At 40.9% G+C, this 21,163-nt stretch overlaps 1 protein-coding gene across 1 annotated transcript in view; it reads left to right on the top strand.

Moving 5' to 3' along the window:
• The first annotated feature begins 2,314 nt into the window (after positions 1-2,314).
• SLC25A36 (solute carrier family 25 member 36) overlaps positions 2,315-21,163 on the top strand; it is a 30,633-nt gene continuing 11,784 nt past the window's right edge. Inside the window, exons 1-4 of the mRNA XM_002197611.7 lie at positions 2,315-2,556; positions 11,637-11,807; positions 16,247-16,324; positions 18,945-19,045. Coding sequence (XP_002197647.1) covers positions 2,516-2,556; positions 11,637-11,807; positions 16,247-16,324; positions 18,945-19,045 — 391 coding nt within the window. The 5' untranslated portion in view covers positions 2,315-2,515. The remainder of the gene's footprint in view (positions 2,557-11,636; positions 11,808-16,246; positions 16,325-18,944; positions 19,046-21,163) is intronic.

The raw sequence follows: 21,163 nt of genomic DNA, 5'->3' as shown, positions 1-21,163 counted from the left end.
ATTTAAAGAAGATATGGCATAGTCTCTGAAAATTTCTCAGATTATAAGTGTTGAGTTCCTAGAAATAAAAAAACATGTAAAGAGGAGAACATGAAGTTACTGGTCACAGTTTTGTGAATAGTCTACATTCACTCACTCTTCTAGAACCCCTTGAAGTATTAGAAAGACTAAAAATGAACATGAAGATCCTATTCATACAAGTCTTTGTAATATGGTATTTTTATTTAAAGTACTATTCACAGGCTATTTTCCCCACTGTCCAATCAATAAAGGGGTTACCATGGGTTGCAATATTTTAATAAATCACTTTTCTTTAGGTTACTTCCTGGAATGGCTCTGAGGTCGCACCGGTGGGTCAAAGCACATTCTAAAGGGCTCTTTTTGACTATTCGTTACTGCTGGAATTACTTCATTTCATTGTAACCTCAATTGTACATGATTGCACTTTATAGCAAGAACACAAATCTTACTTTTGTCAGCTCTCAGCCCCCCAGGCACAAAGCAGATATCAGAGGTGTGGCAGACTTTCATATTTTCTTTTACAATTAAAACACTCAATATGCACCCAAGGGTCCCACAACCACAGGACACTAAACCAACACAGTATTCCACATATGAAACAAGGAATTGGGGTCTTATAAATGGAAGGAATGAAACAGGGTGTTGGAGCAGCGTTGGACATGGATTAAAACTGTTAGCAAAACAAACTGTAAAAATTTCTGGCAAACATTCAAACAGTAACAGCTGTAAAGGCACCAACACAGACAGCAAGAGCTGTTGGCAGACACACAGCAGGCAGTAACAATTGTGAGCACACACAGAGAAAAGAAGCACCAATTTTTTACAAAGTACACAAAACAACATGTACAACAATCAAACTCAAAATTCCAAGACCAAAACCAATAGTAAAACTCATCAGACTTTTTTCAGGGATTCTAACCGCTTTGCATTTCTTTCGGGGATTACAGCCTTTTTTTTCAGGGACTTTAACCCTTCTGTATCTCTTTAGGGGAATCCTATGCCACTGTAACATCATCACATACACACCCGAACTAATTTACATTGTATGCTCTCATGGTTATTAGACAGTTCTTTTACACTGCACTTGCACCTACCCAGTTCAGGGGTCTTTGAGGAAAGGCTTCCAGGGTCGTCTTCTCATCTGAATTTTTCAACTTTGCCCTTGGAGCATGTGCAGTTACAGTGTTCTTTGGTCTGTTCTTGGTCTTAACCAGCCTAAATTCTTTGATTTGTGGCTAATTGGATCTGCACTTATCAATTTTTCATTAGCACTATACTTCTCTATCTCTAAAGCTATCTACTTGGCAAGGTTTTTTTCTTTTTTTGTCTATTCAGCATTAAGCAAGTAGTGAACCATATATTAGCCATTGCATTGTATAAAAAGTTGTGACTTCAGGTTATATAGGTATAAAGAGCTGAGTCAGGTTATATAGGTATCAGGTTATATTGATATATAAAAAGACATTATTTAGGTTATATTGATATCAGGTTACATAGATATATTGGGTTATATTGATATATAAAAAGTCATGATTTAGGTTATACTGATATCTTATAACTCAAGCTATATAAGCACCTTGTAACTTTGGTCTAAGTTATACAGGCATCACTTAATCCCTAAATTTTCGAGGAAAACCAAAGTGAAAGCCATTCAGTGGGCCAGGATCCTCCCTCCAGGAACACCCAAGGGTGTTTGGGTGCCTCTTTGGGGACAGGGGATAACTGCAGTAGCTGAGGGGATGACCCAGAATTCAAGAGTAAGAACAAACAAAAACTAAGGCCACCCCACGCCTCACTAATGCTGCTGTTTTGGGGTGCTGAGGACACTGGGGCTGTTTTTCATACCCTTTTCCCCACATTTTCTGCACTTGCTGGTTGTCACCTTCTCAGCCCCAGCAGCTGCGGGTGCAACAAAAGGGGTCAGGTTGGAAAGGACCATAGGCGGCATCTGGTTCTTCCTCCGTGCTCAGGCAGGGTCACCCCAGAGCACCGGGAGCAGCACCGGGAGCAGCAGCGGAATACCGGGACAGTGCCACCACAGCCGCGCCCCACCCGCGGCGCCGCCACCTCACGGAGCTCCCGCCCCGCCGCTCGCCCCACACTATGAGGCAGCGCGCGCCTGACGTCAGACGCCGCAGCCAACGGCGGCCTCTGTTTAACTGCGGGCACGGAGGTTCGTTGCATATTCACGACGTGGGCCCCGTGTCTGCGCTGACGTCACGCCGCCGCAGCCAATAGCAGCCTCTGTTTGCGGTATCATGAATATTCATTATACATATTCATAGCCACGCACTTGGGTGCTGCAGCGGCTGCGGCCAGGGGCGGGCCCGGCCCCGCGTCCCTCACGGCCCGTGTGCCTGCGGAGCCGCGCCGGCGGCGGGAGGCGGAGCCGGCCCGCCCCTATTTATGCTGAGCCCTGCCGGGAGCGGCGCCGTAAGTGGGGGGCGGAAGCGCCCGGCACCTCCTTCCTCCCGCCCGGGTGCAGGCGACGAGGATGAGCCAAAGAGACACCCTAGTGCATCTCTTTGCTGGCGGGTAGGTGAAGCCCCGGGAGCTGCTCCTGCACTTGCCCGTTCTCCTCCCTGGGCTACGGGTCTGGCCCCGCTCCCGTGCCCGCCGCTGCTCGGCCTGGGCGCGGGGGCGGCCTGGAACGGCTGCCTGGGGACATCTCGGTGGGGCTGCCCCGCTGCTCCGTGCCCGAGGGGCCGCGGGGAGCAGAGAGGGGCCGCGCTCTGCCTCCCGCCCCGTGCCCTGAGGCCTTTCCGGGCCCGCAGCCGCCTCGGGCCCGGCCTCGCGTGTTGCGTTATGTCACGGGTGGAGCGCGGGCCCGTGGGGAGGCGGGGGTGGAGGCTTCCCGTAAAAGCGCCCCTCTCTCCGATCGCAATTCCCGGGTTTGGCCCTTATCTGGCGTTTTCGTGGAGATGCACGCAGGGCCCGCCGTGCCTGGGCTCCCCGCTGCACGGAGAGGCTGCCGGGGCTGGGCTGGCAGTGCCCGCTGGGCACGCTCCTGCCGGGGCCGCTGTGTCTGCGCCATGCTCCGTGAGTGCTGCGCTTCCTGGTGCGGCTTGGGCACATGCAGCTCCCCCGCCACAAAGGCAGAAGAAATGGGAGGGAAGAACGTACTCAGAAATAAAAGGTTTTAGCCTTAGTTAGGTTTGAGGTAACTTTTGTACCTTCACAGCTATTAATGAAGTTTCATAATGTATGTTTTTAGGTTTCAAAATGTTTGGGCTGTATTTCTGAAGCCTGTGGCTCTTCCAGGGGCAGGGTGGGAAGAAGGACACCCAGCTTAAAAGGGAAAGCTGGCGGTCCTGCTGGGCTTGGTTGTAATAGTGTATTTGGGTAGTGAGCATGACTGTAGAGAAGTGATAGAGGACACACCTTGCATCCCATGAGAGAGCTTGAAGCTGTGATTTCCCTTTGTGCTCCTCGTGGACAAAAATTAGCTTGCTGCTTCTGACCTGAGGTCTTTGAGGTAGAAGAATAGTGTATTGATTCTGAGTAACTTGGATGCTTGACAGTACTTTCTCTGCTTCTGGCACACTTTGAAGTATTGTACACCTGATCTAGTGCCTGTGTGGGAGCTTTATCGTCCCCTTGATTTCTTGCACCCTGTTTAAGAGGAGAGTGGTTATGCAGCAGGAGGCCCAAGATGTAGTAGTGTGTACTGTTTTCTGCAGATTTTGCATCCTTGTAAGCATTCAGAAAAACAACAGCAGGAGCTCAAGAAAGATCAGGAGCTGCTGAAGAGAGTCCAGTAGAGGGATACAAATATAATGAGGAGTCTGGAGCATCTGTCTGTGTTATGAGAACAGACTGGGGGAGTTGGGCTTGTTTTCTGGTCCAGTCTGGAGAAGAGACTGGGAGGGGATATCATTAATACATATGAATATCTCCAAGAGGTGCCAAGAGAATGGTGCCAGGCTTTTTTCAGTGATGCCCAGCAACAAGACAATGAGCAGAGACCATAAACTAAAACATAAGAAGTTTCACCTCAACACGAGCAAGAACTTCTTTATATTGAGGGTGGCAGAGCACTGGAACAGGCTGCCCAGGGTGGTTGTGGGGTTTCCTTCTCTGGAGACATTCCAAACCCACCTGGACATATTCCTGTGTTACCTGCTCCAGGTGACCCTAGCTTGGCAGGAACACCAGACAATATGACCTGCAGAGGTCCCTAAGGATTCTGAGAGTGGTCCCTGATTGTAGCTCTTCAGCTTGACAGCTCTGCACAGGGGAGGTTACTGAGCACAACTGTGCTGCTCTATTGTTATGTCAGAAACAGGTTTATAAACATGGAACTTGAGAGCAGGTGAGAATTGCTCAGTTTGCTCATTCTTATTTATTGCAGAGCAGTCTGGTCGATGGGTATGTGCTGGCCAACTGGGTCAGGGGTTGTACTGTGAGGAAAAGGCTGAGTGTGAGCCACACGTTTCCTATAACCTTAGTTCAGCCAAGCTAACACTGTGTATTTGGTCACATTTTGCAGTAGAGGAGTTTACCGGGGTTATCTCATGACTTTGCAAGTGTAGTGCACTGCAGATCACTTGAGTGATCTTTAGTTTTCAGTGAAACTTAAAAGGAAGGAAGCTTTGTAGCTTTGTTTGCCCTAAGTTGCATCAGAACCTCCATGAAAACAACATGACTATCTCTATCTGCTGGTGCTTTTTTCTCTTTTTTTTTTTTTTTTTAAATATTCAAGTTCATTCTTCAGTTCCTGCTTTCTGTAGTGAAACTTTGACAGATGACATTGCTGTTTAGTAATATAAAGGCGACTATCCTGGGATGTCTCTGTAGCTGCCTAGGCTGTATGGAGTTTTTTTGTTATCTTCTCTTATTCCCCCCACTTAGTCAAATAGCTGTTGTCACTATAGACATTATGTTGGTGTTTTTACTCTAAACCAAGAAACTCAGGTGCTTTTACTCTAAGCCAAGGATGCAGTTGAACATTCTTAATTCTTAAATTAAAAAGTCATGTAATTGAAATGTAGGATGTAGATCAACATTTTTAGTATAAGTAGTAAGTTATGGCTGTTAGACTCATTTTAAGAAGTAGTAGAAAATCTTAGTGTTTTGCTTTATAGGAAATATTAGTATGTTTTGCATATACTGCCTTGCAACCATACAGTGAAAATTCAGGTGTTGGCTACAAAAATAGTGTTCAGATTTTCATTATTTATTCTTCATTACCAGAAAGCTTATAACGGTAATTGTGTATCATACAAACTTCAATCAGAGCAGTGAATTTCTGTGGGTGTTGTTTCCTCAGCAGAGGGAGGGGTTTGGGGTAGGAGGTGGACAGCTGCTTTTCTGACTTCACACTTGGATAGTCTCAGGTTTGCTTCTTTTCTTCACTCTTGGCATTTCCTGCAGAAATTTGGCTGTTTTCTAATTTAATGTGTGAGGAAGTAGAGGGAGGAGCTTCTTTATTTATCTTGATCATAGAAGTGTCTCAGTTGGTCTGTAATGTAATCATACTCTGTCTGAGGCTCTTAGCAAATCCCTACAGTGGCTAAAACAGTGAAGGTGCAGAAAATGTATTTAATCTAAGTGTTTGAGTTCTCAGCAAGATCAGAAAGGTACTGCTGAAATGTATGAAGTAAAGGTAAGAGATTTCTGATTTCAGAGGGTTGTTAATAATGTGTAGCAGGTATTGTGATGATGGGGGCTTTTTCAGGAAGGAGCCTCTTGAGCCATAACTGAGTTGCCAAGCACTTGGCTCCTCTCTGTCCTAAAATACATTTGTGGCATAACCATGGAAGTATTTCAGAACAAGTGAGAAGGAGTTTAGTGCTTTTCTGTCCAAACTTTAGATTATCTTTTTATTCAGATTCACTTTTGTGTGAAATAAGACAGTGTTTGTTTAAAGCTTGGGGTTTGCTCCATGGGGTTACTAAATTGCGTGAAAATTGCTGTCAGTACTTGAGAAACTGTGCCACTGGTACTTCTCTCATTTCTTTCTAGATGCTTTGAGCTGTTTTTGCTTAATACAAATGTTATTGTAAATATTGATTTACCCATCTCTTGATAAAAGCTAACTGTTCATTTTGGTGTTTGTTTTGGGTAATGGAACCCAGTGATGCTTGATCCCCTGGTGGTGTTTTTCCTGTTTTCACTTGTAAGTTTCTATGTGGCAGCACATTGGAGGGTTTTACTTTTACACTCTTCATTAGACATCGGGAGTTTGATTAGTATTTGTAGTTTATGGATGTGAGCTTAACTTGCACTTTTAAGTTCCAACAAAGACTGGAACTCTACTGGTGAGTAGAGTGATTAAGGATTTGTGGCTGCTAGTATTCTAGTTGAACAGTATTATACAGGGAAAACACTGAAAATTCAGGGTTGATGAATGCTGTTTCTGAAAGCTGTACTAGCTAAAGCCCTTCTATATTCTCTGAAGACTGATAATATAAATGTAATATCCAAAGCTGCAACTTTGTTAATGTGAAAGTTACTCTGGTGCATGAAACTACTGATAGACTCAGGACTTGAATTTGCAGTAACTGATGAAGAGAGGAAAAAGTTCTGTTCTGTTTGTAAATGGCTTGGATTTTTTGTTTTTTTGACAGAATTTTGAGCTCAGTTTACATGCTGTTTCATTTGACAGCCAGTGTTTGTATGGAACTTTCATTTTTGTACAGGAAAGATAAGTAGCTGGTAAAATACATTAATTAATGTAGACCAAAGATAAGAGGGTCAAGGTTTATCTTTAAGTCTTTGAGGCTGTGGTTACAAATGTACTGTGAAAGGTGAATCTGAAACTAGCACTAGGCAGCCATGGCTTTTATTTCATAAAATACACCATTATCTCAAGGGATTAAATAATGTGCACTGAGAGTGTTAATTCAAAGTCAGGCTACACTGGCATTTGGAATATCAGTCTGCTTTAGAGTATTTCTGGACAGTCCAGTGGCTGAATCCATGCTGGAGCTGTCTCTGTTGGTACTTGCAGGGCTGAAAGGTCCCAGTAGAAGATGCTCAACTGCTCTGGACGAGGGCAGTGGCTCCTTAGCAGATACCTTAACCTTGCAATACTAAGAGGAAAGTTTTCCTCTTAATTCCTCTTATTTCCTCTTACGTCTGGAAGAACCTGGGATCTGAGTGCCAAACAGGTTTAGGTTTTTGAAGCATGTATTTTTTTCCTTGGAGTGTCACACAAATAATGCAGGTGTGTCTGAGGAGCATGTTTGTCAGAGCTGTACACATTTAGCAGAATTTAAAGCCCAGTAGTTCCAGGCTTATTTCTGTTAAACCAGTGGGATGATGGTCTTCTAAATCGCCAGTTCGGATCAAATTAAATGTTTTGTGGGTAGCTGGGGCTTCTTTTGTTGGGCTTTTTTTTTCTTTCCAATATATGCTTTCTAGAGGAGCAGTGTTCTTAGTTTAGGAGACCATTGCCATCTTCCTAGACTCTTCAGTCCAAGAAATGTCAAGTAGACTACTGTTCTTAGTTTTATTGTTTTTCTTTTAGGTTTGTTGTGATCCTGCACATAACTACATCTTGTGATGTCCATGTCTCTTGTTCCATTGAGTGTGACGTCTCTTAAATTGTACCAGAAGGCTCAAGTTGAAATTTTAATTCTCTAGCTTGACTGTATTAATAGTGGGATTTTAGTCTTCCTTTTTTAACCTATGTGTATATTTTTGTGAATTTACCTACTGATCTCTGCTTTTCTGTCTTTCAAATTACTTGGAGCCTACAGATGGATTCTCATGCCCTTTTATGATCAAGGTACTTTTGCTGAAAGTCAGCTTTGCAAGCTTGTTTAATACTCGGGTGCTAAAGCTGAAGAAGGCTTGTAGTAAACAATGATTAGAGGCAACTATCACATTTAGGATAGAGACAATGGGTAAGTGATCTTCTCAATAGCATTCACTGGAAACTGCAGTAAGCATTCAGACATAGGAATGTCTCAGGATTTGCCATTCTTCACTTCCCATTTATACTGTGTCAGCAGGAGTGTGTTCACCTACTTATTCTAGCAGGTGAAATTCATCTAATCCTGGAGAAAAAGTTACACATTAGTAAATGTTCCTACAAGTCACACTTGTTGGGGCCTGGTGCATGCATGACTGGAGAAACTCAAGCCCAGAGTGGTTTTAGGTGGTAGAAATTTCTGAAGTAGTTTACAAAATCACACCTGCATTATTGAGAAGAAAACTCCTATTTTTCAAACTGTTAAGAAATGTTTTTCTGAAGTGTTCTAGTTCCTAATTTGTGTTAAACCACAAACTAAAAGTATTCCCCTCAATTTGAACCAGTAGGAGGGGAGCAGGAAAGGTGGCAGCAATCTGCTGGCAATTTATAGAGCACTTGTTGTAGGCTGGAGCTGGTGGCTGGCTGTTATTGACCTGCCAGGACTGGAGCACAAAAACGTTGCTGTCTCTGGTGGTATTCCCAGTAGTGAGTTAAATAAGCAAGGCTGGAAATACATTTCTAAGTAAAATACACTGTCCTTGATGCTCTAACAGAGCAGCTGCTGTGCTTCTTAGAAGTTGCTTATTTGTACAGAGTGCATATTTTTAATTGTTTCTCTTCTTTGTTTACCCACAAGTTCTGTTTATTGACAGTTTTTCATAAACAGATTTTTGTCAAACCTTGGGGTGTTTATTTTAAAGGTCAAGTGAAATAGACAAGTCAGGATAGTTACTGGATTATGCCTTTGTTTGGAAGTTTAATTAAAACTCTTTGGATCTTGTGACCATTGAGAAAGTTCTGGTTCCTCAACATATCAAGACACTTCTTTCACTCCTTCAGTTTCAGATGTTGTCTCTGTTATATGGGGCTTTTTGAAGGCTGGGAAAGTGATCTGTTACTTTGACAGAAGTAGAAATTGGGGATTTTGCCAAGACTCACATTACAGAATCACACAGCACTGTAAAACTTCTTTGCTTTCTTCAGCTGCAAGAAGAAATTTGAGCAATCTTGAAGATGAGGGACTGAGAAGAAGTTTAATTCATCAAACTTCCACTAGTTAGTGGAAAATATTGAAAATATTCTTGGGTTCAGTGGAGTCATCTTTAATTGTTTAAGAAAAGCCGAACCAAAGAAACACGACACCAAGAAACTGCCAAGAGGGCTTATTATTTGAAATTACTCGAATGGCAGAATGTGGTGCAGGAAAAGGCTCTTAAAGGGAGGCAGGTGAATCTGCTGCTTCTTTAGGATGCATGTGAGCATGATGCTGGCTGTCACTGACCAGTGACAAAACCAGCAAGCACAGAGTAGCTGTGTATGAGCCCTCTTCCCCAGTAATCCGCTGCTGAGTGAAGGCTGCCTGGCCATACACCCTGGATTCTGCTGGAAGTGCTGCAGTCAGGCATCACTTGTGATTTGGGTGTGGTGCAGGGGAGCATGCAGGGCACGAGCTCCTTGTCAGTGTTAATCTTCAACTTTGGAAACTTTTTCTGCTCTGATGTAGCGGGGGGAGGGGGTCAATTAAGGGCTGCAAACTCCAAGCCCTATTCAAGAAAGCAGGTCAAGGTTTTGTGTTACTTCCATCGCATTAATCTAATTAAAATAAATCATACATTGTGGTTTCTCTTGTGATTACTGTTGCTTGAAAATAAGTTCTTGTGTAACCTGTCCAAAATCAAATGCAGAAAAGCTTTCAAGAGAGTAAGTTCAAGGAGAGCAGAAATAGAGGGGTTGCAGGAAAGGAAGTATACTCTAAAGCCAACTTCCTTCATTGCCTGCACAAGCATGTTACCATGGAGTGGGGTCTGGCTTGAACTGCAGGAAACACAGACAACTTTCTGTCTGTCTCAGAACTTTAGCGCTTCAGGTCAAATTGTTTTGGGAGCTGACCTACCTGTGCTGCTCATGTGCTGTTCCTGTCTTGAACCTTCACGTTTCAGGCTCCTACTGTTTCCAACCCTGGCTAAAATAAATACTAGCGTATCTACTCTTTCTGCAACTTTTAATTTTAAAATAAGTCTATTCGTAGCTTACTGTTAGAAGTAAGTGAATTGCTTATTCAGAGCAGGCTGCTCTGATGTCTGTGTCAGGCTGTAAATGCATGTGTGCAGCGAACACTGAAAGACTGTCTTTCATCTTCCTGTGATAACACTTTTTTCCAGACTGGCAAAGAAATTCGGTATCTTTCCTCAAACCTTGAAAGAGAATAGATTTCAGTCTAATGTTGGAGCTAGGGATGGGCAGGATGCCTTTAGGCTTAGTAATAGGATACCTCTAGGTCACTAGGTTTAAATGGAGTGTTAAGTGAACATCAAGTTTCTACTTGGCAGCTCTACTCTCAGTTCACAAACAGATGCAGTGCTGTATTTTTGGTATTTTCTGTGGTAGAAGTCACCAGACTACCCTCCTGTAAAAATCTATAGGGTATCTTGAGTCTTAACTATTACTCCTAATTTGGACTCAACTCTCTTTTTCATTTTGGAAAACATTTTAAAATTACTTGAACAGGCTTATAGCTTATTAAAGAGTTTGGGGATGTTTGAGCTTCTTGTGTTAGGAAAAAATAGCTTATAACTATCTTGTCAGAATCAAGCACTTCTTCTAGTTATGTATATGTTAGTATATATATTTATCACAGGAAGCAAATATGGGCCTTTTGACTTTAGTACAAATACTATTTATGTGTTAGTGGATTTCAAACTGAGCTGTATTAGCATTAATACTTGAACTAGAATGTAGGTTTGCTTCTTTGGGTTGGATTGTTTGTTTTTTTTAAAGGACATAGGTAGTGTCCTGGCCACAGTTTTAAGAAGTGTTTAACAATGTTAAGAGTACTGATCTCTGAAGGGATTCAAGAGACTGTCTTGGAACTCAAAATTTGTGGATTTGCTATTTTTCCCTCCAAGGCTGTAGTTGCAGAGCTAGGCTGAGTTCTGAAGAAGCCTAGGAAGGCTCTGAGCAGAGCTGGGCAGGGCGGTGTGTTCTGGCTGCGCTGTGGCTGAGCAGAAGGGCAGCAGCTGCTGTCAGCACAAGCTGTGCATGGCTTGCCTTGGTTCGCTCTCAGGAATGGGGGACAGACTGAAGCAAACCCAGCAAGTCTTCACCTGCTCAGGCACATGAGCTCTTCTGGCTTTGCAGTTTCTACTCTACAGTACTTGCTCTGCCTTGCTGAAGTGGGCAGGGCTTGGGAAGCACTTGGACAATCACTGCTTTCATGGTACAATGACCAAAATACAGTCAGGCTTTTGAAGATGTTACTAATTTACAACACCACAGATTTTACCAATTTTTACACATAGTCCTATGTGCATAGTGCATAAATCTTTTCTGCCTTTAAGAGTTTTTGGCACTTTTTTTGTGGTCAGGAGGACACTAAACATTAAAAAAAAAAAGCTAAAATTTACCATAAGAAGTTAAACATTGAAGCTACTGAGCTACTTTCCAGAACTGATTTGAACAGTGTGTACTATGCACCTTCACTATATTTTGTCTGTTTAAATTTTCACTTCAAGTTGTGGGGTTTGCAAACTGACTTAGCATCTTGCTTGCCTTCAAGGGCAAATAACTGTAATTTCAACACATGTTCCTATTGGTTCTTTACTTTTTGCAGTGAGACTATGTTGACTATAATATCAATTCTATATGAATGTAGTTTCTTTTTCTCTTAAAAACATGATGGTGCTGTTTGTCTTTGCAGCTGTGGAGGTACTGTTGGTGCAATTCTGACATGTCCACTGGAAGTTGTAAAAACACGACTGCAGTCCTCCTCTGTGACTCTGTACATCTCTGAAGTTCATCTCAACACTCTGAATGGTGCTGCCATCAACCGAGTAACCAGAATTTCTCCTGGACCTCTCCACTGTCTGAAGTGAGTGTACCTGGCACAAGGGTTTGGGTTCATTTTGGGGAGGGAGGAGATCAAAATCTGTATAAAAGATTCAGACTTTTATGTCTGTCATGATGCTGCCAGGAGGTGACTTTCCATATTTTGCCTTTTAACTGTGTTTCCAATTCTTTGAATGTCCTTCATGCTTGAGTTTGTATGTTGAAGTAGCCAGAGCATGTGTACCTTTACAGCTCACATCTCCAAACTGCGTCTCCAAAATTCACTAACACTTAAGTGCCAGACTCCCATTTTCATCCTGAAAAAAACATTAGTATAAGACTTTTTCAAACTGTTTTGTGTCCAAGTCATAGAAGTTAATGAATTTGGAGGCAATTAAAATTAACTCAGTTTCTTAGTCTCAACTTTCACCATCCACACAGTTTTTGCCTTTGATTATCTTCTGGTGTATTTCTTGTAACATTCTTTTAGAGCTAGTAAGAAATAGCTACGGCTGGCTTTTGCAGTGATCAGTGTTGTTTGTGTAGTGCCTCACTGAATGGGGGCTGCCTCTCATCTCCTTGTTTGCAGTGCTTGTGTAGTTCAGGAGCCAGCAGGAATGTTGTAAGGCTACAGTTAAACTGCTTGTATGGCCCATAGGAAGGGTTCACTTTTCCCCGGGGGACTCAAGCTAGCCAGTTCAGCAGAGGGGAGGTACCTTCAGTATTTGGGGATGAAGGGCTATTTCCTACAGGAGGGAACTGCTGCTTCTTGCATTAGAAAGTTGGTTGAGTCTTGACAATTTCTGTCTTCTATTCTTAATTAATTAGTAAGAAGTAGTTTGTAGAGAACCCCTTCTGGTAGTTGAAGTGTAGAGTTTAAACTTAATCTGGTTAGAGCGTAGGATTTTCTTAAATGGAGCTTGTAATCAAATAGCTCCTTGAATGGAAGATCTTTCTTTTCATGAAAGTTTGGGTTCAGAGCCTTTTTCATGGCTCCTTTTTCAGGGTTTGATGAGTGAACATGTTGGGAAAAGGTATGTGGGAAGGAAAGGCTTGGATTGTGACCAGCAAGGAGATCTGCTTGACTTAGTGGCTTCTCTTGATGGAAGTAGAGGGCTTCAGCTTCTTTCTGAGTGTTTGGTTATGAATTTATTTTCTGTTTAGAAATGTATATTAATGAATAGCAGGTTCAATAGATGTGTTTCTGTAATGCTTCTCTGCTAGAAGCCTACTATGCTTTAAATGCATCCCTAAAGCTGAAAATAACTTTGTATTCCCAGGAAGCAAATTCAGACTGAGGTAGAGGTAGCTTATGATGAACTTCATTGGTAGGGTTTGTTTGTTTTGTTAGGTTGTCTTTAACAATTGCCTTCTTGCATGTCCTGTTTATCTGTAATATAAGAATGGATCTCTTCTGCTGCTTTTGTTCTTTGCTTAGATGTGTTTTCTTTCAGGTCATTATCAAAGGGCTGAGATGCAAAGCCTGGGTTTCAAGTTCTTTAAATACAGTAAATATGAAAAATCCCAGATGACATGGCAGTGGACTGTGATAATAAAAATACACATGTGCAGGGCATAATTACTCTTGGTTAAGGGACCAGGGCTGTTTATGGGGAAATAAAACTGTGTTCCTTTGTCACTGTCATGCCCTTACTGTCATTTTGACTCATAGTTGCCAGGCTTTGTGTCATAGCAAATTTGGTGCAGTGCTCAAGACTCACATTACACAGTCTAAAAGCAGAGTGATTCAGGCAAATTATGTCAGAATTTCAGTGAACTGGCTGCTGTAGAATCACTTCTGCATCTTAAGCATCAGTGGAGGTGACTTGAAAGGCATCCCTGTCAGGAAACAAACTCAAAAACAGGTGACTCTATTTGCTGGCAACAAAAGCAAATTCTTTTTTCTTAAATATCTGTGTTGCATATCATATTACATTTTCTCATCATTCATGTTGCACAATTTAAACCTGAGGTCTTGATAATGGAAATTTCACCAGCCTCCCAGCTCAGGCTCTCCATGTGACATAAGAAAGTCGGTTGAGGTTGTATGGAGCACTTATCCTGCTCTTCCAACCAGGGATTTGCCTTTAATGACTTTCAATAAACAAGTGCAGGCCCTGGCATCGGCTCTTTAGTGCAAAAAGTTTGTGTGTTATTCTCAGTGCCACCTCTGGCACTCCTCCAGCTGGTGTCTGAATGCAAAAGAGCATCAGTAACTATCTCCAGTATAATCCTGTCTATTGCAACCTCTCTAGCTCTTTGCTGCTCTTTCAAATTCTGGGACTGTAGATCCAAAAGAAGCAAATTGACCTGGTAAACTTCATTCCTAAATTTTGAAGACACTTAGATTCTTGTTGCTTTGAATACAGGTGTAGTTATATGTGCATATATACATGTGTAACACATGATGTGGTAGTAGTGGTTTAAGTGGATACAGATCCTGTTAATTAGGTTCAGCATTGCAAGGCATAAAAATGCTTTCATGGTGACAGGTCCAAATAATTTGTATTTCCAAGGTGTCTTTGAGTGTGTGTTCAGTATTCCAGTTAACTGCTGTGGAGCAGCTGATGCTGCCTACATAGTGAAAAGATAGCTGATTGTTATGGACAAAGAGCTGGGATGTTGCTAGACACATTAAATGTCAGTATTCCTAAATAGCAGTGGTAACTGCAGAACCACTGGTTTATTTTTGCTTAGTGGAAGCAAAGGTAAACTTTGAGTTTGACTTAGCAGCAGAGCAGTGGTGAATCAGCCCTATTGAAATCTGGAAGTCGGAACAGTCTCAGAATCTCCTTTAATGCTATAGATTACTTTCACTTGTTTGTTCTGAGAGTAAATTCCAAACAAAATTGTCGTTTATACAAGGCTTTATTGAGTAATTGACTTGTCATTAACCTGCATGGCTCTTTAAAGAAGAAATATACAGAACTATTTGTGTGCATAGGCCAATATTTCTAAATCAGTAAGCACAGGGCTCTGTTTTGTAGCATCTGGGAATGTAGTTAATTCTTAACTTTAAATCTGGTTCTAAAGTAATTGCTAGAGCAATTTCCAGTAATGGGATGCAGGTAGTCCTTGTTTTTCCTCCCATGTCCTACCATGCTTGTAAAAATACTAATGTGATTAGCATCTAGATTATGGGGCAGACTGATTTCACTAGAACTGAATTTTCATGCATAATCTTTTACTGTGCCAGGGTACTGTGCTGCATAGGTCTTCAGCTCTTCCTAAATTCCGCAACTATATGGGATTCATATTGCAAAACTAAAGGACTAATAATGCCTTATTTGAAGTCTCAACTTGCTTCTTGTATCATGCTTTCCTGTAAATGCCACAAATGGGCAAGGTTACGCCCTGCTGCCACCCAAGCAGTCTTTCCTGAGCTGTGATTGTAGTAGCCATGGCACGGGAGATGTGAGGACTCTATTGTGGCTGTGACTCTGCATGGGTCACACTCCTGTCTCAGTTACTATCAACGAATTACCTTGCATGGCTAGGTAAGGATTGTCTTCCGTGGAATGAATCAAAAGCCAGAAAACCACTGGCTCCACAGCCCAGCAGCAGTGCTTGGTTAGGAGCACACAGGCAACAGCTCGGAACTGATAGGAGGGAATCCCTGCCAGCCTCTAGGAAGGGTCACTTCTCACATTGAAGTTTTCAACTTTCTTTTGCTATGGTCAAAATAATCATCAAGTCTTAAAGAAAGTAGCTAAGAATGGGCTTCTAGTTGAATATTTAGTGGATTTCAGCATTGTATGGGTATGAGAAAGGCAGGACAAATAGTATAGCAGCCTTACAGATAAAAACTTCTGCCATGAAACTGCCCTATTGGAGTCTTGTGGAATCACACTGGGGTAGCACATGCAGAGCCATGCTGAGGCTTCTCTTTGAAAGGAGGAGATAATAAATTGCCAAAGGTGTCCCTGGCTCTACTGGGTAGGCAGTAGAGCAACATCTTCCAGAGTGGCTTTCAGACAGCAATGACTGAGTGAAACTGGGCTTCTGAAGTCTCTCTCCTCTCCTGCCTTTTGCTCCCTGGCCCTCTCACTCAAAAAGTTTACAAACATTGGGAGCTGAAGTGTGGTGAAAGGAGTGTAGTGTAGAATAAAGTATTTTGCCTCCTGAACAATCTACATGAATGGGAACATTTCCATGCTTAGTATTTTCTCCCTGATTCAAGGACACTTTCTTTAACTTCCTAACAGACAACTCTGTACAACTCTGTATGTGTTCCTGTATATAAGTTAAATTTGTATTGAGATCTCAAGTCTTACTTCTGCATTTTGTTTATGGTTTTCATAGTATGTTGAGCAATAATGTAATTTTTAATACTAGGAATTCTAGGAAATTACTCTTCTCTTTGTGTTCCACACTGTATTACTGTCAGTTACTATGAAAGTTTTTCACATGATGTAATTTTGGTGGTTAGTGCATTCCTTAATTTTGCTCTGAGTGTTACAGTATTGTCTTCTTGTTTTCTAGGATGATCTTGCAAAATGAAGGTCCTCGTTCTCTGTTCAGAGGGCTGGGTCCTAATTTAGTTGGGGTTGCTCCTTCCAGGTAAATACACACATGCACAATAAATGAAATACATTAGAAGCTTTAATGTGTATTTGAAACAAGTCTTGCATCTGCAGTTGTAAATACTTAATTAGCAGCAAGTAACCTTTGGTTCCTGGGGTAGCTTTTTGCCTGAGGAATTGAGCCATTTATGTACACCAGAGCTGTCTCAGCATTTCCTATCCTATGTGCTATTGTAATAGTATTTACTGTTGTGTGCTATTCCTTATGCAATCTTTTGTCCAGTTAAAAAGAAAAATTCTTCAGGAATTGCACATGTAAACTACAAGTCTGGATCTTGGTTAATACAAAGATGGACTTAGCTTTCAGTTAATCCATCATTTTCAGGAAGCAATTATGTGACCATAGCCTCAAAACACTGGATCTTCCTTCCTGAGTTCTGGTGAAGCACAGCCTTGTGCTCCCTTGCAGAAGGAAGCCTGTTCTGAAATTTCAGAAAGGGTGAGACACTGGGTAGGAGGAAAGACTTACCAGCTGTCCCAGAGAAAGCAGATCCAGCAGTGGACTGGGCTCCAAAGGGTACTGGGGCAGTGTAGGGCTGAGGATGTAAATCTGATCTAGCTGGCAGTGTTATTGCTGTTGTCTGTTGCTCTGCATCAGCACAAATACTTCAGCTCCTCAGCTGGTGCTAGCAGGCAGAGAGAGGAGCACTTTATGCCAGAGTTAGAATTTATCCTTACATAGAACTGATAGCTGAAGTCCATTCCAAAAATAGTAGAATACATGGGAAGAGTATAGAAACAAAGCTGTGTAAAAGTAATAGATTCTTTAGGCCTGGATGAGGATACTTGAAGTTGTTTCCTGGTCCTTTTTTTTTTCCTTCTGTTTAAAAGCCTTTATGCAGAGGGAATAAATTCCACAAAGGTTTTATTCTTTCCTTGACTTAGTGCCATGCTTTTGTTTATTTGTTTTGTTTGAAAAGAAAACATTCCTGTCTCCTGTACACTCAGTTGGAGATTATCTTAACTTTACTGGTTTGAGGTATTTGGATGTTTCTGAAAAATACTACTAAACTGAACTTTAGCTCTGATGAGGTAATGTTTTTTAGATCCTCTGCATAAATAAGAAGAAAAGTTAATGAAATAATTAGGTTATCTTTATTTTAGCAAATTTAAGGATATAGGAATATCAGAGGTGCTTTCTGATCACTGACTTAGCACTGCCCCTTGGAAAAGCTGAAGTAAACCTAGTAGCATTTGTTCTTGACACCTACAGGATATCAGCACTTCCTAGTCTGGGGAGCCTGTACTTTTATACAATAGATCAGTCTGTTCTATCAAATCTTCAATATTGATGTCACTTTAATAGCAATTTTTACCCAGGAATGGGATCCATTGCATAAGTGACTATCTTCCATGGAGAATATCCTCAGCTGGAAAAACAAAATCTATTTCTTTTGAGTTAATTATATGTTAAATCTTCTGTTTCCCTTAGGTTCTTCCCCTAGGTGAAATACTTAGCTTGCTAAAATGTCTGCTTGATGTAGTGTGTAAACCTTATTTATAAGCACATCTTCATTTCCCTCTGGCTGATTCTGTCTTCAACCAGCACTTCATTTCAATTAAGCATTAGCTAAGTGGATTTAACATCAGCTCTTTGTTTAAATAAGCTGTGGAGAAGCATATTTCATAACACATCCAGTGTACTTAACTGAGTTCAGGTTCCATTTTAGAAATTACACCCATAAAGCAAGCACTTTATCTTCTTTGTAATAAAGAAAAACATGTTCGCACAGCTAATGAGGTTAATGTTCTGCTTGGGAAAAGTGGCATGTTCCTTTTTTTCTCTTGCAGAGGGGTGTGTGTAGATTTAAAACAAGTGAGTTAGAACCTGAAATGTGAGGTTTATATGTGCTTAAAATAAGTTTTTTTTGCTTTAATGAGTGAAAACACCCATTTTTCATAATTTATTGAATTGGGTTGCTGACTTCGCCTAGCTTTGTTTGGATACCAGCTCACAGATTTGTGTAGCACAAGTTTACAGCATTTTTCATGGTGTGTTCAGAGACAAAAATCAGTGTCTATTATAAATATAGAATGCAGGAAAAAAATGCGAATCACAGCTTCACAGCTGTTCTAGCATTTAAAGTATAAATATTTTATAACATCAAGTTACCAACATTTAAATCTTAAATGCTATAATAATAAAAATGTTGTTTGGTTTTTTTAAGAAGCTACATACTTGGTAGTTCTCTTCAAACTGTCCTGCTATTGAAATGAGTTTAGGTCCATTAGAGGAAATTTGTTCTGTTATTAATTTTGAAGACTACTGATTTTTTTTCTGTGTTGTTCTTCCCTGGCTGAACTTCCTAGTGTCACAACAATCACTTTTATATCTCAAACTATCTGTCCTTACCCTCACTAATTGGTAATTGGAGCTGTTTTGTGGAAAAAACAAATTCAAGTGTCATGTTTGGAGTCTTCATTTCCATTCCTTGAATAGCCCCACTACTTTGCAAGAGTTAATCCTTGAGCAGTTCTTTACTGGGGAAGGGAGTTTTAGCCCAAGATAGTCTTCAGTCAGTGAAGTTAATGTTGCTGCTCGTTGAGAATTTTGAAACGTAAAACATAATATAACTTGAATTTTGTTCTAATTTTAGAGCAATATATTTTGCTGCTTACTCAAATTGCAAGGAAAAGTTGAACAATATTTTCAATCCAGATTCTACCCAGGTACACATGATTTCAGCTGGCGTGGCAGGTAAGGATCTGTAACTTTTTAGCTTCATCCTACAGTCATATCTGCAAATGAGAGGTGACAATAAATATGAAAAAAAACCCCAACAAAACAGAACATGCTCAGTAATTGAATAATGTCGTTTTAGTGGTTATCTGCCTTGGTGTGTCATTAAACAGGCTCTCTGGAGAATATATGCATGAAACTGCATTAAGTGATAAATAACAGTGTGTGTGAACAGTCTTCTCTAGAAAGCCTGCATGCCTGCTTTTTCAGTTGTAAATTTGTGAAATGAAAAATGTAGCCTTTCAAAACAGTAACTTATTGCTCTGTAAGCTATACACAGTGTTTGCACTCACTTCTGGTTTAATTCTTCCTAATCAGTTTTTTTTACCACCACTTTCTGCTACAGCTTTGTATATTTTAATTATTTTTGTCTTTCAGAAATGTGCCTGCAGTTATTTGTGCAAATTATATGTAACAGTCCCTCCTCCTTGGTTCATATCCCAGTCTATGGAAAGTTTGCTCTGCCACTAAAGAGTCAGAAGAGCAGATTTCTCATAGTTCTCATGTATTTTCATCGCAATAGAAATAATTCCTATTTTATATCTGCGATGCAACTTCAGTGTATTTAGCAGATACAAATATTTGTTGCTTGATTTGAATATTTTGTGCTTTGGAATCATTAACAAGGAGGAGTTAAAGGCAACTGAGCTAAGTTATGGTCATGGACTTGTGCTGGAAAGATCAAAACTTGGATTGACAACACTTTTATCTCTTGTTGCCTGTGCCTTTCTGCACAAAAATAAATGTTCAGGTGTTTTTATAGGCCATGGGCACTTTACAGATGAATTCTAACAATTTAATTGTTGAAGTTCCTAAGTCCTGTCAAATTTCACAGCTAGTCTGTAGAACATGAGTACTGGCAATCTGGAACAGACTGATAAAGGTGTGATGTCAGAATAAGGAATAGGATTCGTTTTCTGTTTAATGCTTGCTAATAATCTGATACATAGAGATTTTATATAGTGTATCAAATATAAGTGACATTAGCTTTATACCTAAATGACACTAATGTCCATCTCTGGCACTTGAAATGTTGTGACAGTTTTTAACCTTTAAGGTGTAAGAAGAGCTCTTTTATCTTGCCCAAGTCAGACAAGGACAATGCAGTGTTTGGTTTTTTTATCATCTAGAAGTGAGTGTTTTTGTTTGTAGGTGAACAGCAAGGGGATTGGGATGGAAGGGGACTTAATGAAGAGTTCATCCTAATCAGTTAATTGCATCAAGAAAGATGAAGAGCCTTCAGGTCCTTGTCAAAGGAATAAAACATGTCCTTAATTTGGAGGCAGGGGGAAGTGTGGACAATATAAACAAGTCTGTCCTCAATTGAAGGCAACTTGTGCATCTCATGCAATGCTGCAGACAAATGAAGATTCTGAGTGTTCCTCATCTTTGGATGTTCCTGCCCTCATTCTGTAGAGCACATTTATGGAGATGTGCTGTAGTGCTTTTTCCTGGGTGTGTGCAGCCTCAGGCTGTAGTTTGTCATGGAGCTCTGTAGCTGCTTCCCCTCCAGAAGGTTGGTGTTGTGCATTTGTACATACAGCTGTAGTAGACTGGGGAAATGGATTTGAGCCTCAATTGCTATTTGCTTTTTTTTTACTTCTGTGTACAAGTTCTAACATTGAACAACTCTTGGGGCTGTTAAGTTTCTCATACTTCCCGGGTTCTGCAGTTGTATTTCTAAACCACAGCCAGTAAAACAGAATGCTACGTGCCGGCTCACACCGTAGGTTTTGGCACTGCACAGTACAAGAAGTTCTCAGGATCTTTGAACAACATAACAATTCTCTCTTCTGGTGTTATTCTGATATATGAAAAGGACTCTGCAGTTAAAATTAACAGTGCTTTATTGGGAATGTGCTAACTTTGTTTTTGTAATTCTAATATATTTCAGAAAATGCACTTAAACCAGCTATTAACAGTTTTACCTGCAAGGTTTGTATTGCTGTATGATGCAAATCACCTTAAAGAAATGGCAAAATAACAGGGGCAAGATCAAATTGTTCTTACTTGGTTGACAGGTTAATACAGAAGATCATTACAATGTTTACTTTGGAACCTAAGATTTCAAAATTG

The sequence above is a fragment of the Taeniopygia guttata genome, chromosome 9 (genome assembly GCF_048771995.1).
Source record: "Taeniopygia guttata chromosome 9, bTaeGut7.mat, whole genome shotgun sequence".
NCBI lineage: Eukaryota > Metazoa > Chordata > Aves > Passeriformes > Estrildidae > Taeniopygia > Taeniopygia guttata.
The sequence above is the reverse complement of the archived record's forward strand: the minus strand, read 5'-3'. Positions and strand labels throughout refer to the sequence as shown.